Source organism: Vigna radiata, unplaced genomic scaffold (genome assembly GCF_000741045.1).
Source record: "Vigna radiata var. radiata cultivar VC1973A unplaced genomic scaffold, Vradiata_ver6 scaffold_296, whole genome shotgun sequence".
Classification (NCBI taxonomy): Eukaryota; Viridiplantae; Streptophyta; class Magnoliopsida; order Fabales; family Fabaceae; genus Vigna; species Vigna radiata.
In genome coordinates, this window is record NW_014542035.1 from 122575 (window position 1) to 140243 (window position 17669).

The following is a 17669-nucleotide window of genomic DNA, read 5'->3' on the forward strand; positions in this document are numbered from 1 at the left end:
CTTAAAACAACAAATAGCAAAATTCAGTAGCGTTTAAAAGCAACAAACTAAAACTGTTAGGATGTGGAGAGTTTATGAAAGGAGAAAAGGGAAACGGATAACTTAAACTGTAAACAGTTAAGTGGGGGCAGGAAAGGGCCTTTATGAGGACCTTTAATTGTTTTGGTGAGGCAGTTAATGACTTTTGAGTGTGTAAACCAGTCTTAGCACCAGGTGGAGGAGGTTAAGCTCTTACTTACAGTGTATTCTTGAATTCTTGTTGTGAATACAGAACATTGTTAAACTGATTTTTGTCGCCTAAAATCAGAACAAATTAAGTTTCCCCACTAATGTAGTATAGGGGTCAACCTAGGTATCAATCCAAGGACTCATTAAAATTTAGTTTAAAGTGTAGAGTTTTGTCTTGTATTTTATTTATTTACTAAACAGGTGGGGAAAATGAAATCTAACTAAAAAGGAAAAAAAATTAAAACTAAAATCTATTTTTGAATAAGAAATAATATGAAATAAAAGGAAAGTAAAACTATATAGAAATCTAAACTACCTAAGATAGAAATAGTAACGGAAGATAATATGAAAATTTAAATGCAACTAAGATGATTCTAAACTAATGAATCTGAAACTAAAATAAACCTAGATACCAACCTATGAAACCAATGAACAACTAAATTTCCTAATTATATGCCTATTCTAGAAATGTAAATGTAAATGCAAAGACTAGATTATCACAGAACAGAACCGAATGGAAGGTAAAGTAAAAATCACAATCATACCTAAGACTATTCAACATAAATTCAACAGAAATATTTAAAATAAAGCACTAAACCAAAGATAGAAGGCACAAGCAAAGAACAGAGGAAAATGCTCACTAGATTGAATGAAAGAATCTCAATCACTCTTCATAAAGACATTCCGAGAAAGTTAAGCCCATCACTGGATCTTTTTAGTTCATATTTCAGAACATGAAATGGCAATTCTGACTCAATTAATCAATCAGTGCACACTTTCACAAAAAAAAAAAACAGGGAATGCAAGACTGAAATTGAACTTAGTTTGATAAGTATGAAGCATATCATCTCTCAAGAAGACCTCCTGAAAATTTAGGCCCAATCTAGGGTCCTATTACATCCAGACAGATGTAAAATGTTGGATGTTTTCCTTCAAAATTATCAAACACCATTCAATACCAGCACACAAACACACATACTAGAAACGAAAAAATAGAAACGATGAATCTTTATTCATTGGACTCTACTCTGACTCGAGAAGACATCTCGATGAATAATGCTCATTACAGAGTATTTAACTCCAAAAGGAATTATAAAATGCAGAGATACAAAATCCAAAGTATTTTCTAAACATAAGCATTACAAACATCAAAAGCAAAGAAAAAAAAATCAAAATGCAAACAAGATTACGAACACAACACAGAACGAAACTTTATTAACATGAAAAGAGAAAATTACAAACAAGATACCAGAGATCACCGAATGAGAAGCTCACAGATTGTCACAGTTCCATGAATCTCATCAGCAAAATCCAGAATCACGAACACAGTCTCTAATCTAAGAAAAACTAAAAACCCTAAACTAGAGAATAGAGAACTGTAGTGTGAAAAGTAAAGTGCGTGTGTCTGTGTGTAAAAAAAAATCCTATTTACATGGCAGAAACCCCTATATATAGGGTTGAAGAAAGAAGAAAACAAAAAAAATGAAAGAGGGAAAAAGGGAAGAAGAAACTTGCTTTGCATGCTTTTGAGCTTCATCCTCCACGTGGCAGTAAGCTCCGGTCATCGTCTTCATTATTACCGGTTCAGCTCCGGTCAGTGACCCTCACTCGCCGGTCAGATGCTTCTTCTATGGTCCAGATGTGCAAGCTTCAAGTAAGTGCTGGGACTTCTCTTCCTCACGTGCGTCATGCCCTAGCTCTCGAAATGCTCTCTCTCGAAGGTGTTCCCTTCTTGCCAAATGAACTCTGATTGTGCTTTACAAATGAACCGCAAAACTAAGACCCCCAAGTAGCTGACAGCCTCCAAACGGCATCGTTCCACTAAAGGGAAGTCAACCCAATTTATCCACGCCCTTCAATCAGCTTCCAATTAAAGATATCAGCAACCTAAATCCATAATCATGTGCAGCGTAGACCAATTTCTTCTAATCAGCCCAATCAAACAGCTCAATGCAACAACAGCGTTTAACACTTCTTCAATAAACATCAAAGGCCCAAATCAACCATTCCAAAAGCTTCAGAGCAGCCCAGTTCTCAAGCCCAGGCCCAATTATGCTTCTGCCAAATTTATAATGGCCTATTTTGCAATAAAGAGAGAAAAATAATTCAATCCAAAATTAAAGAGAAGAAAATTTAACAAAGAAATATTTTTACCAAACATTTTCTAAAAAAAAAAATAAGATTTTCTAATTATTAACTAAAACTAAAAATTACACCTAAAAACCTATTTTTAACTACAATTTCACAAAACCTAAGATTTAATAGAAAAACTTAGGTTTAATCCATTTAGTTGTCCCTATTTTCGGAAGGTTTTCCCATTTTGATCCCCGTCTTATTCGAATCCCCAATTGAGTCCCTATAAGTGCTAATTTCAATCAATTAAGCCTCTGCCGTTAAATTTAGTTAACGAGATTAACTTTTTTGCACAGCTGGGAGGATGACCTGTTAATTTCTATAAATGTGGCCTATTTAGAGTTGAAAAGTGGAATGAATTGAGTCTCATAAGTGCTAATTTCAATCAATTTCAACTCTAATTAATGCCACGTTTCAACTCTAAATAGGTCACGTTTACAGAAATTAACAGGTCATCCTTCCAGCTGTGCAAAAAAGTTAACCCCGTTACCTAAATTTAACGGCAGGGGCTTAATTGATTGAAATTAGCATTTATAGGGACTCAATTGGGGATTCTAATAAGACGGGGATCAAAATGGGAAAACCTCCCAAAAATAGGGACAACTAAATGGTTTAAACCAAAAACTTAAAACTAATCTAATTTTATACAATTAAGAACAAAGATGAACTAAAAATCGTTTCTAAACACAGAAAAATATGAGAATATTAAGAGTTATCAAACATACTTTTCATTCTTTTCCCTTTCTTGTTTGTTGAAGAGTAAGAGAGAGTGAGAGCTAGTTAGGAATTCATACACAAATCCCTAACAAAGTGGTCTGACCTGTCGGATCCTGTGAGGAGGAGAACGAGAGCGATGGAGGGAAGAGTGCAAGCAGTTGAAGGAAAGATGGAACAACTTGAATTGGCGGTGGACGGATTCAAGGCGGAGACCGCAACAAATCGTCAATAATCGATAGCAATGCGCAAGGACATCCAAGAATTGATAAGTTAATGGGGGGCGCAACAAGAAAACAGAGGAAGGATCTTATGGGAGCCAAGCGTCTGCAAACCATAATGGTGGAAACCAGCGCGTGAATAATGGGGATGAAGATGATGAAGGGGAGCGATCAGGGAACCTACCTAATTGGAGACGGAAGGTGGAATTACCCATTTTCGAGGGACCCGACCCCTTGAATTGGATCAACAGGGCGGAGAAATTCTTCGAAATTCAATGGGTAGCAGAGGAGGAGAAGGTGGAACTAGCGCATATTAGCATGGAGGGGAGCGCCAGATATTGGTTCAAATTTTAGAAGGATAAGGCGAGTAACCGCACCTGGGAGGGCCTCAAGGAGGCATTGTTGATCTGTTTCGAGAGTCGTCACCGAAGAGGGATTTTTGAAAGAATGGCGGCGATCAAATAAACATCCACTGTAGAGGATTACGTGAAGTAGTTTGAAGTGTTAGCCAGCCAGACGAAGGAGTTTTCCGATAACCAGTTGCTAGGTTACTTCTTGGCGGGACTGCGCGAGGAGATGAGGTGCCAGATGAGGCCCTATGACCCACGTGATCTGATGACAACGATGAGGATCGCGCGCGATGTTGAGGAGGCTCTTCGTGGCCTAGGATTGTTGGGGTGGATTGGGGCCAAGAACCCAGCTTTATGGGGACGAACCACCAACGGCGGAGTAGTGCTGGCAAGAACTGAGTCGTAGAGGGGCATGTCGGGGAGGGTCGCTCCGGCAGAAAATGTGGGGTCAGTAAAACAAGATGGAGTGGCAAGAAATGGGCTAGTGAGAGGTGGCAGTTTTGGCGGAGGAGACAACCGGGGACGGAACACTCGCAACCTGCCTTAACCAGAATTCTTAAAACGCCGTGAGGAGGGGAGGTGTTTCCGTTGTGGTGGGCCTTTCAGCCCTGGTCACCAATGCCCGGAGAAGAGTTTGCGGGTGGTGTTGCTGGCGGAAGATGAGGTAGACGATGCAGAGGGGACCGATGCTGAAACGACGACCCCATGCATGAAGCTTTTTGCGTTCTCGGCCAGAGGGTTGACCCAACCCAAGACGCTGAAGTTGCAGGGCAGAATCAAGGGAAGAAACGTTCTGATACTGGTCGACAATGGGGCCAGTCAAAATTTCATAAGTAGGAGGTTGGTGGAAGAGTTAAAGCTCGAGATGAAGGACACCCGTCCCTACCAGGTGAGTTTGGGAGACGGACATAAGAAGGGGACCAGAGGATGTTGTCCAAAGGTGAAATTCGACATGGGGGGAGTGGAGATCGAGGAGAGATTTTACCTATTCGAGCTAAGAGGGGTGGATATGATATTAGGAGTCGCGTGGTTGGCCAAGCTAGGGGAGATCACTCTCAGCTGGCGAGACTCGACCATGGCATTCAAACATGCAAAGGAAAGGGTAGTCGTCAGGGGCGACCCGACGCTGGAACGGAGGGTGGTTGAGCCGGAAAAATATTTGAAGCTAAGTGAGGTCGAAGCGTGGGCTTTAGTCTGGAGTGAGGAGAGTGAATTGGGTGAGGAGGAAGAGATTACAAAGGAACAGAAGGAGGAGCTGAAGGGAATTATAGGGCATTATGCAGGGGTATTTCGGGAACCACAGGGTTTTCCACCTAATAGAAAGGAGGAGCATCAAATTGTCTTGAAAGAGGGCACAAACCCAGTAAATGTGCGGCCCTACCGCTATCCACACGTCATGAAGGCAGAAATTGAACGACAGGTGTCGGAAATGTTACATGCGGGAGTTATAAGGCCGAGTAGAAGTCCATATTCAAGCCTCGTCATCCTCGTTAAGAAAAAAGACGGGAATTAGAGGTTTTGCAAAGACTACCGGGCGTTAAACAGGACCACCGTCCCCAACAAATTTCTTATTCCAGTCGTTGAAGAGCTATTGGACGAGCTCTAAGGTGAGCGTTACTTCTCAAAGGTGGACCTCAAGGCCGGTTACCACCAGATCAGGATGGGCGAAGCAGGTGTGCAGAAAACGGCGTTTCGAACACATTCGAGGCATTACGAATTTCTGGTAATGTCGTTCGGCCTCACCAATGCTCCCGTCACCTTCCAAAACGCCGTGAATGATCTATTCAGGCCATGTTTGCGGAAGTACGTGCTCATCTTCTTCGACGACATTCTCATCTACATCACCACGTGGGTAGAACACTTGGAGCATGTGAAAAAAGTGTTGGACCAACTGCAGCAGCAGAGTTGGGTGGTCAACAAAAAGAAGAGTGAGTTCGGGCGAAGGTCGATCCGATACTTGGGTCATGCCATCACGACAGAAGGGGTCAAAATGGATAAGGAAAAGGTGGAGGTGGTCGCTGCTTGGGGAGAACCCAAAACGCTGAAAGCATTGAGGGGTATTTTTGGGTTTGACAGGGTATTACCGGAGGTTCGTCAGAGACTATGGAAAAATAGCAAAGCCCCTTACAGTGATTGTCAAAACCGTGATTAGCGTGGTAGTAATTGGCGTGGAGTAGTTTAGGAAGTTTTTTATTTTATATATGTTTTATTTCTGTAATTGTTGAATGCTGCCTTTATTAGGTTATTTATGTTTGATTGATCTCGTAATTATAGGGATTTGTCCAGTAGAATTAGTAGCCCATAATATGTTGCTGACTTATGTATACATATAGAGGTAAGTAACCTCAGAATAATCATAAGAGAGAGAATTCTAAACTTGAGATGGTATCAGAGCTCCCGATCCTTGGGAGCCTCTGACCGTGTGTTTTGATTGCAGCCTTCATTGCTGCCTAACCCTAGAGTTCCATCACAGCCTTCATTGCTGCCCAACCCTAGAGTTCCATCCCAGCCTTCATTGTTGCCCAATCCAAGAGTTTCATCGCAACCTCCATTTCCAGCACATCATCAGTCTTCGTTTTTTGTGCCTTAATTGCACATTTTTGTAATGGCTGAAATGGAAAATGTAGACAAGTTCCAGAGTACAGAATTACAGAATGTTCATTCTGCTTATAGATTGAATGGAAAAAATTATCTTAAATGGTCTCAACTCATTAAGACCATTCTAAAAGGAAAAGGAAAGGTTGGTCATCTCACTGATGATGCCCCTGTAGAAGAAGATGCCAGATTCAATTCATGGGATGAAGAAGACTCCATGATCATGGCATGGCTATGGAACTCAATCGTTCCGGAAATTAGCGATACATGCATGTTCCTCACTTTTGCAAAGGCTATATGGATTGCAATAGAGCAAACCTACTCTAAGGCAAAGGATGCTGCCCAGATTTATGAGGTGAAAGTAAAAATAATGGCAGCCAAACAGGGCACTAAAACTGTCACCGAATATGCTAATCAACTCAAATCTTTATGGATGAAGTTAGATCATTATAGGGTCATAAAGGCCAAGTGTTCTGAGGATTCAACAATTCTAAGAGCATATATTGAACAAGATAGGGTCTATGATTTTTTGGTGGGCCTAAATCCTGAATATGACCAGGTCCGAATTCAAATCTTGGGAAAGGAGAAAGTCCCACGACTTAATGAAGTGGTAGCCATTATTCGAAGTGAAGAAAGCAGGAGAGGGTTGATGTTGGAAACTTCAACCACCGAAAGCTCTACAATGATAGCTGAAGGAGGAACAATCATGGTTGCCAACCAGAGGAAAAACTGGGAGAAAAGACATGAGGAGATTTGGTGTACCCATTGTAACAAGTCGCGCCACACAAGGGAAAAGTGCTGGAAATTACATGGAAAGCCCCCAAGCCGGGAATGGGGGCTGAAAGATGGGAAGACCTCAAGTAAAGAATGGGGGTCGAAAGGAGAAGATGGGAAAACCTCAAGCAGAGAATGGGGACCGAAACTCCCAGGCTGAGAATGGGGATTGAAGGGAGGCCCACAGAAAAAAGGAAGGCAAGCATACATTGCTAATGGGTAAAGTGAAGAATCTGTCTAGTTGAATCATGAAGAGATAGAACGGGTAAGATCCATCCTTAGTAAATTGGAGAAGCCTACAGGTACGTGCTCCTTAACATATTTCGGTAAATTTCCATTCTTGTTTGCACTTAATGTTTCAGATACACCATTCACACATTACTGGATACTAGACTCTGGAGCCACTGACCATATGACCCCACTATCCAAATACTTCTCCACATATTCCCCATGTCTTAGTAACAAGAAAATTTCCACAGTAGATGGAACCCTCATAACTGCAGCCGGACAAGGAGAGGTCCAAATAAGCCCATCCATAACCTTAAAAAATGTCCTTCATGTCCCTAAACTATCCACTAACCTGATTTCTATACAAAAACTCACCAAAGACCTTGCATGTAATGTTTTTTATAGCAACACTTGTATATTGCAGGACAAGAACTCGGGGAGGACGATTGGACATGCTAGAGAATGGAATGGCCTATACTACATGGAGGACCCTAATCTGCCTACCAAGAGTCTCATCTCTAAATCCACCATGACCAACAAAGAGAAAGCTCACCTCTATAATTACCGACTAGGACATCCGTCATTTCGAGTTGTAAAAGTGTTTTTTCCTTCCTTGTTTAAAAATTTAAGTGTGGAGAGTCTTCATTGTGAGGTATGTGAGTTGGCAAAACATAAACGTGTACATTTTCCCATTAGCAATAAGATGAGTCCTTTCCCATTTTCTCTTGTTCATATGGGGTCCTGCTTATGTTCCTAATATTTCTGGTGCTAAATGGTTTTTAACATTCATTGATGATTGTACCCGGGTGACTTGGGTTTTTTTATTGAAACAAAAATATGAAGTTAGCTCTGTGTTTGTCCAGTTTGTCTCTATGATTAAAAATCAATTTGGGGTCAGTATAAAAAGAATTAGGTCGGATAATGCCAAGGACTACTTTAACCTTGTACTAAACTCTTTTTGCCAAAAGGAAGGGATAATCCATGAGTCCTCATGTGTGAACACACCCCAACAGAATGGGATTGCAGAAAGGAAAAATGGGCACCTTTTAGATCAAACTAGAGCTCTACTTTTTCAAAATCATGTTCCTAAAAGATTTTGGGGGGAAGCTCTCCTTACCGCCACCTATCTAATCAATAGATTACCCACTAAAGTTTTAAACTCAAGAAGTCCCATGGAAGTTCTATCCTCATTCTACCCACACCTTGACCCTACAAATAAACTCCAACCTAGAATATTTGGGTGTGTGTCCTTTGTACATGTTCATAGTAATGAAAGGGGAAAATTGGATCCGAGAGTTGTCAAATGTGTTTTCTTAGGGTACTCTACCACACAAAAAGGGTACAAATGTTTTCAGCCCCTTTCAAAAAGATTCTATGTGTCAAGAGATGTCACCTTCAATGAACAAGAGAGCTACTTCAAACGACCTTATCTTCAGGGGGAGAATATAAGAGAGAAAGATGAGACTCTCATGTCCCCAAATATGACGTTTGGGCCTGAAACTGGGACAAATGGTGGCAGCATTGGTGTCCCTGAAATTGAGGAAAGAATTCAACCTGTTGTCCCTGAAATTGAGGAAAGAATTCAACCTACTGAACTTGCAAGACCTGCACCTAATGACGGCGGCAAATTTGGAAAGGTATACTCGAGAAGAGAAAAGGTCATTCTAGAATCTGGCAATGTCCAAGAATCCAACCCATCAGCACTACATGAGGTAACACCTTCAAATCCTATAAATTCCAATGATTCTAATGAGTTTGTTTCTGATAATCTAGAAGCACAGGTGGACCAAACCCTTGACCTACCCATTGCCCTTAGAAAAGGAACTAGAGCTTGCACCCAAAAGCCACTTTACCCACTATCAAATTTCTTATCCTTTGAAAAATTCTCACCTACCCATAAAACCTTTCTTACTAACCTCAACTCCACACACACACCTCCCTCTGTATCTAAAGCATTGTCTGACAGGAAATGGAAAAATGCCATGGATATGGAAATGGAGGCATTAAACAAGAATATAACCTGGGAACTTGTCACCCTACCTTCTGGAAAAAAAAACCAATGGGATGTAAGTGGGTATATACAATAAAATATAGGGCTGATGGGACAATCGAACGTTACAAGGCAAGGTTGGTGGCCAAAGGCTTCACTCAAACCTATGGAGTTGATTACTTGGAGACATTTGCCCCGGTGCTAAGATGAACACGGCCAGAGTATTATTGTCACTAGCAGCAAATAATGATTGGGATCTACAGTAGTTTGATGTGAAGAATGCATTTCTACATGGAGACCTTGAAGAAGAAATATACATGGAGTTGCCCCCTGGTTACAAGGAACAGGTTGCTGCTGAAACTGTTTGCAAATTAAGAAAGGCTTTATATGGGCTGAAACAATCCCCAAGAGCATAGTTTGGAAGATTTACCAAAGTTATGACAGGTCTAAGCTACAAACACAGCCAAGAGGATCACTTATTATTTATCAAACATTCAACTTTAGGGGGAGTAAGAATTCTATTAGTGTATGTAAATGATGTTATAGTGAGTGGGGACGACAAAAGGGAACAACAAGTATTAAGCAAATGTCTTGCCACGGAATTTGAGATCAAGACACTAGGGAGGCTTAAATATTTTTTGGGAATTGAAGTGGCCCATTCCAAGAAAGGAATCTTCATATCTCAACAAAAATATATTACCGACTTGCTTAGAGAAACAGGGAAGACAGGCTGCAAACGAGCAAGTACTCTAGTTGATCCAAATATAAAATTGGGAAGTATGGAGGATGATATTGCTGTGGACAAGGAAATGTATCAAAGACTTGTGGGAAGGCTTATTTACTTATCTCATACTAGACCAGACATTGCATTTGTTGTAAGTCTAGTTAGCCAGTTTATGCACCAACCAAAGGAAACACATCTACAAGCTGCTCTTAGAATTGTACAATACTTGAAAGGGACCGCCGGAAGAGGGATTTTGTTCAAAAGAACAAGAATGTAAGCCTTGAAGCCTATATGGATGCAGACTATGCTGGGTCAGTGGTAGATAAGAGATCAACCACAGGATATTGCACCTTCCTTGGTGGAAACTTGGTGACTTGGAAGAGTAAAAAACATAGTGTAGTGGCTAGATCAAGTGTTGAAGCAGAATTACGAGCAATGGCCCACGGAATATGTGAACTTCTATGGCTGAAAATTATATTGGAAGACTTGAAGATAAAGTGGGATGAACCTATGAGGCTATATTGTGACAATAAATCTGCAATTAGCATAGCTCATAACCCGGTACAGCATGATAGAACTAAACATATTGAAGTTGATAGACACTTTATAAAGGAAAAACTAGACAGTGGCATGATTTGCACACCATATGTATCTACATAGAACCAACTTGCAGCATACTCACCAAGGGACTGAACTGCATTAACTTTGAAGGAATTGTCTCCAAGCTGGGAATGGAAAACACCTATTCACCAGCTTGAGGAGGAGTGTCAAAACCGTGATTGGCGTGGTAGTAATTGGCATAGAGTAGTTTAGGAAGTTTTTTATTTTAAATATGTTGTATTTCCATAACTGTTGAATGTTGCCTTTATTAGGTTATTTATGTTTGATTGATCTCGTAATTATAGGGATTTGTCCAGTAGAATTAGCAGTCCATAATATGTTGCTGACTTATGTATACATATAAAGGTAAGTAACCTCAGAATAATCATAAGAGAGAGAATTCTAAACTTGAGAGAGATGTTGAAAAAAGGGAACTTTGTGTGGACCGAGGCTGCTAGGGAAGCAATGGGGAGACTGAAGAAAGTCGTGACGACGACGTCGGTGCTGGCGTTTCCGGATTTTACGAAGTCGTTCTCGGTGGAGTGTGACACGTCCGGCGGAGGCATTGGGGTGGTGTTATCACAAGGAAAAAGACGGATCACTTACTACAGCAAGGTGTTATCGGGTGCGAGTCTTGGAAAAGCGATCTACAAAAAAGAGCTCATAGCGGTGGCGATGGCAGTACAATACTGGCGACCCTATCTGCTGGGGCGGAAGTTCGTGGTGTATACGGATCAAAAGAGTTTACGATTTTTGTTGGAGCAAAGGGTGACGACGCAAGCCCAACAACATTGGATAGCGAAACTACTGGGCTATGATTTTGACATAACCTATAGAACGGGGGCCTCGAACAGGGTTGCAGATGCTTTATCTCGTAGAGAAGGGGGAGATCTGGATGAAGAAGGTGACGCCGGAGGAAAGTAGGTAGAAGCTGAGCTGATGGGGGTAGTGCGACCTTATTGGAGAGATTTCCAAGACGTAATCAAGGAGGTGGAGGAAGACGAAGAACTGTGGAAGATAAAAGAGGCATTGCAACATATCCGAATAAGGACCTTGCTTACACAATAGAGAACGGGCGTTTGCACTACAAAGGGCGATTAGTCATAGCAGCCAAATCGGAGTGGGTTCCAAAACTGTTAGCCGAATTTCATACTACTCCAACAGGAGGACATTCCGGCATTTATCGAACATACAAGAGGATAGCCCAATCGCTATTCTGGATTGGAATGAAAAGGAGCCTGACAGAGTATGTGGGCCGATGCCTAGTATGTCAGCAGAACAAGTATCTCGCAGCTTCACCCCAAGGTCTCCTACCGCCATTGCCAATTCCTGAAGCAATTTGGGAGGACATCAGCATGAACTTTATTGTGAGACTTCCGAAGTCAAGTGGGCATGACACCATACTCGTGGTGGTGGACTGATTAAGCAAGTATGGGCATTTCCTCCCTCTCATGCACCCTTACACTGCGAGGACCATAGCAGAAACATTTGTGAAGGAGGTAGTAAGGCTGCATGGAATTCCCAGAACGATAGTAAGCGATCGCGACCCTTGTTCCTCAGCTTATTTTGGAAAGAGATGTTCAAGATGCAGGGAACCCACCTCCAAATGAGCACCGTCTACCACCCCGAGACCGATGGAAAGACCGAGGTACTTAATCACATTCTTGAAGGGTATTTACGTTGCTTCTGTTCTGAGCAGCCAAAGAACTGGTTTTCCATCCTTCCCTGGGCCGAGTACTAGTATAACACTAGCTACCAAGGATCGGCCAAGTGCATGCCATTTGAAGTGGTTTATGGCAGAGCACCACCAGCGCTGACACAATTCATTCCAGGAGAGACCATGGTGGAGGCTGTAACACAAGAGTTGCAGACGAGGGATGAAGCACTACAGCAGCTCTGTTTCCATTTATCAAGGGCGCAAGACATGATGGTGAAGCAAGCAAACCATAAGAGGAGACCGGTGTCAATCAAGGTGGACGATTTGGTGTATTTAAAAGTTAGACTGCACCGACAGGCTTCCATGTAGATGGGATTACACCCAAAGTTGACAGCTCGGTATTATGGGCCCTTTAAGGTAATTCAAAAGATAGGCAAGGTGGCGTTTAAACTACAATTGCCAGAAACTGCTAGAATCCACCCCGTGTTCCACACATCCCAATTAAAATTGGCCATAGGTATGAAACAAGTGGAGAAAGAGTTGCCAGTTGAATTACAGATTAGTGGACCTACTTGTTGGCCGAGCAAGGTGATTGATACACGAGTTCAGCAACCAGAAGGGGCCCCAGGGAGCAAGTGCTGATTAAGTGATAAAATGGAGGAGTAGAGAATGCTACATGAGAAGATCGAATAGTGATGCAGGAACAATTTCCCGACTTTAACCTTAGGGACAAGGTTAATCTTCAAGGGGGGAGTGATGTTAGGATGTGGAGAGTTTATGAAAGAAGAAAAGGAAAACAAAACACTTAAACTGTAAATAGTTAAGTGGGGGCAGGAAAGGGCCTTTATAAGGACCTTTAATTGTTTCGGTGAGGTAGTTAATGACTTTTGAGTGTGTAAACCGGTCTTAGCACCAGGTGAAGGAGGTTAAGCTCCTACTTATAATGTATTCTTGAATTCTTGTTGTGAATACAAAACATACTTTTCATTCTTTTTCCTTTCTTGTTTCCTTTCTTGTTTGTTGAAGAGTAAGAGAGAGTGAGAGCTAGTTAGGAATTCATACCCGAATCCGTAACAAAAACTCTCAAGAAAAACCAAAAAATACATTGAATAAAATCAGAAACAACAAACAGAAAACCAAAATGAGTTCAAATCTAAAATGAATATCAGAGAATAACTATCAATCAGAAAATTGAAATAAAACCTCCCCCCACACTTGAGCTAAACATTGTCCTCAATTAAGAGTAAAAAGAAACAGAAAAACCTTCTGCTGCCTCCTCCTCCAACACAGGTTTCATGAATGTTGTTCCATCTAAATCAAAAAAATGTCCGGATAGGTCTACTTGAAGGTTTTGAGCTGGAAACTTCATCGTTAATTTCCATTGCACCATGAGGAGTAACATTTGGCTGAGAACAGCATCATACTGAAAACTGCAGCATTGAACAGTGAAACAGCAAAATAGCGAAACAGAAAAATGAACCATGCAATGAAAAATGACTAGCTATATGCAATGCATGGGAAAAAAAATTATGCGATATTTATATGAAGTCTATGGAGAATGTCCTATGAATCTTAGTATGAAAGAGGATGCAAAATATGTACTCACAAAATTATACAGCACTTCAAATGAATATAGTAGAAAAGAAATGACTGAAACACTAAATGGAATGTTCTACATACAAAAGTATAAAAAGAAGATCTAAAATATAAAAGCATGAAAAATCTTTATTTACTGCTAGAAAACACCATAAAAGGTTTAGAATTTTCTGAATAGTATAGGTAAGTGAAATAAATCTCTGAAATATAGTAAAATGGGGCAAAAATACTAAGAAAATAGAAATGATATAGTAGATGGTGGAATTTTGAAACTTTGGGACCCCAACTTGGCCAGCCGAATTGAAACACAATTTCCAATAAATTTACGGTTCAACACATCGTCATTCGTGGTCCATAGCAAATGTTATGATCATTTCAAGCTTTTTCACCACCAAATTTTTCAAAACAGAATCTATGACTAATATATGCAATGTAAAGACTGTACAGACAAATATACACTAATAGATGTTAGCACAAAAAATTTGACTAGAGAATTAATTTCTTCCTATTTTTAGTGAATTTTGCAAAATCAGTACTAGTAATCAAAACTGATATGGGTTAAAGCTAAAATGGAGAGGAAGAGGAAATGATTTTGTGGATGGGCAGAAACTGGACAAGACCTGGACTGAAATTAAAATGCAAACAGTGACTGGCAGCAGAAACAAAAATGCAATGCATGTAAGTTGGACAGAAACTAGAAACAACAATTGAGAGTGAATTCAGTGAATGGCCAGGCACAGTAGAAACGAAAAGGCAGTGAAAGAAAAACTAAAATGCATTGGTTGAAACTGTGAAACAACAAATGAGAATGTATTATACTAATTCCTAATTCAAGACAAACAAAAGTAAAAACACATCAGGTCTCGAAACAAAAATAAGAAAACACGAAAATTCAAGAACAAGAGAATATCAGAACTCAAGTCTAAAAACAGCAATAGATATGGCCTAAAAGCTACAAACTAGTACTAACTCTGAAAAGTAACAAAACCAGAAAATGTAAACTAAAGAAAACTTAATTGAGCTAAACTAATGAATAGGAAAGAAAACTAGACTAAACTAAATTCTATCTAATAAGCTCATATTAACACATATTTGGAATGACAGCATTTTATTTTTGAAAAATCAAATCTAATCTAAAATAAGAAAATAAAAACAAAAAAACCTCACGGAAACACAATTAGTCTAGAAAAATATTAACAAATGAAAATTCATCGGTCACCAGTAATCACCACATGAACAAAACCCATCTTTAAAGTGATGAAAACGGTTGGAATCCCTCACAATAATGTCCCTTTCAGTAATTTTGGATATGTACTTGGTAGCATTGTGGCAATCACCACAAACACGCAAGTTTTTAAATATCCTAATGGGATATTTTGGAGGGGTGCTGATCAGTCCAAATGCAATGGCCAGCCTCTCACTGTGACTTATCAAAATCTGCTCTTTCTCATCCTCCTCAACGTCTTGTAGGACAAAACTATAGTCTGGAACATAACCAAGGCTTTTCATTTTGGTATTCAAAACCCTTAATTCCTTGTATATCTCTGTACATTGTGGATGAGTTTGGTTCCCTGCATAAAAGACTTCAACTACACTACCAACTACAACAGAGCTCCATCCAGGAGTCTTCTTCAATCCTCTATCTTTGGCTAAGGATCTTACTTTAACTGCTCCTTCCCATTTTCCAACATTTGCATAGATATTTGACAGCAAAACATAATAGCCAACATTCTCTGAATCAACTTCCAACAAGCGATCTAAAGCTAAAGTACCCAATTCTGCATTTCCATGTATTCTACAAGCAGAAAGGAGAGTACCCCAAATGGATGCATCTGCTTGTATGGGCATATTGTTTACTAAATTATGTGCCTTCTCCAAATACCCAGCTCTGCCAAATAAATCCACCATGCAGCCATAATGTTTCAAATTGGGCTTTACCCCAAAATCTCTCTGCATCAAATCGAAGCACCATTGACCCTCATCAACTAAACCTGAATGGCTACAAGCCGACAACAATGATACAAAAGTAATATGGTCAGCCTTTACCCCTTCAGCTTGCATATCCTTGAAAAGTTGCACAGCTTCTTTTCCATGCCCGTGAATCCCGAGAGAAGATATTATTGCATTCCAAGGGACTGAAGTTTCCCGAGGGATTTCATAGAATAGGGACATTGCATCCTCTAACTTCCCACATTCCCCATACATGTCAATCAGGCAGGTAGCCACAAAGACATCCAAGTAGAGAGAGTTCTTGATTAGCCTCCCATGTATTTTCATTCCTTGTTGCAAAGCTCCAATATGGGAATATGCTGGGAGAATGCTCACCCATGTTCCTTGGTTGGGGATTATCGTTCTACATTCTCCCATCATGTTGTAAGCATCAATTGCCTCACTTGCAAGACCATTTTGAGCATAACCTGTGATCAAAGTGTTCCATGAAATTACATCTCTTCTAGGAAGCTGTTCAAAAACTGCACGTGCACAATCTATCAAACCCAATTTGGCATACATATTCACAAGAGCATTACCAATAACAACATCTTCCTCAAGCCAACCACGCCGCATAACATATCCATGAACAGCCCTGCCAATCCTCCGATCACTTAACTGAACAAAAATTGAGATCAAACTCACAACTGTCAACAAGTCAGGTCCCATTCCCCCAAACTGCATCCCTTTAAATAAACAAAGTGCAGTAACTGGATCATCATTCTGCTCATATGCAGCTATTATAGAATTCCAAGACACCACATCTCTCACCTTCATGCCATCAAAAACCCTCTGTGCATCCTGCAGCCTACCAAACTTCGAATACATATTAATCAAAGCATTGCAAACAAAAAGATCACTTTCCAACCCATGCTTTATCACATACAAATGAACCAACATCCCACAAACAACATCATTCGCTTGCGCACAAACAGGAAGCACACTTGCCACAGTAACTGTATCCATCTTTACCCCTTCAACCTTCATCCTACCTAAAACACCCAACGCGCTCGTTGCTTTCCCATTCTGAAGAAACCCCGAAATCATCGCGTTCCAAGACCCGACATCTCGGACGGGCATATCATCAAACACCTTGTGGGCAACATCCACAGCACTAAACCTTGAATACAGATGGATCAAGGAAGCAGCCACATACACATCATGCTCAAAACCCATCTTCAAAACCCAACAATGCATCTTCTCCCCATCAACCACACTCACGCACGCCTTCAACACAGGGGGGAAAGTGTAAAAGTCAGGTCTTACACCCGAATTAGATAACAACTCACTGACACAGTTCATAGCATCACGGTATCTCCCGCACTTAACAAACACAGCCACCATAGAGTTCCATGTGAAAATGTTCTTCCTTTGAATGTACTTAAAAGTGTTGCGAGACAATGAGAGGTCCCCAAGAGTGGCATACAAAGTAACAAGCCGAGTGAACAAAACGACATTTTGAGCCTTACCCAACACCGTAAAAAGCGCGTGAAGCTGCTTGGCAGTACCAATGTCGGTGCAAGAATGGAATACAAAGTTGGTCTTGTTCTCACGGTCATGTGATACCTGTTGGAAAGAACCTGTAACTGATGAAAAAATGTGGTGAATCCACCGTTGCAATGGGAACACCGTGGAAATTGGCCTCAAATTGCAAGGTGGCAACGATTTGCGAAGAGAAAGCATAGAACATTGGTGTTATTCACTGTGCAAATGCTTAGTGTTCACCTACAATTGTACGGACAAAATGGCGACACCATCTTTTTCTTTTACCATATCACAGCCATTTGGTTTGGATATTAAACAGCTCCCTAAATTCATAATATTTTTAAGAAATTCCGTGTGTTGTGATTGGGATAAGAGTAATCACTTT

At 40.6% G+C, this 17669-nt stretch overlaps 2 protein-coding genes across 2 annotated transcripts; one reads left to right on the forward strand and one right to left on the reverse strand.

Annotated features, from left to right (window-relative positions):
• Positions 1-1383: 1383 nt before the first annotated feature.
• Positions 1384-17575, reverse strand: LOC106779029 (pentatricopeptide repeat-containing protein At4g33990). Its single transcript, XM_014667058.2, has 2 exons — positions 13478-17575; positions 1384-2305 (listed from the first exon to the last, which is right to left on the reverse strand). The coding sequence occupies exon 1, from the start codon at positions 17480-17482 to the stop codon at positions 15026-15028; it is 2457 nt and encodes an 818-aa protein (XP_014522544.1). The 5' UTR covers positions 17483-17575; the 3' UTR covers positions 1384-2305; positions 13478-15025.
• On the forward strand, positions 6425-8284 carry LOC111240756. Its single transcript, XM_022776396.1, has 2 exons — positions 6425-7317; positions 7668-8284. The coding sequence occupies exon 1, from the start codon at positions 6459-6461 to the stop codon at positions 7173-7175; it is 717 nt and encodes a 238-aa protein (XP_022632117.1). The 5' UTR covers positions 6425-6458; the 3' UTR covers positions 7176-7317; positions 7668-8284.
• Positions 17576-17669: the final 94 nt, after the last annotated feature.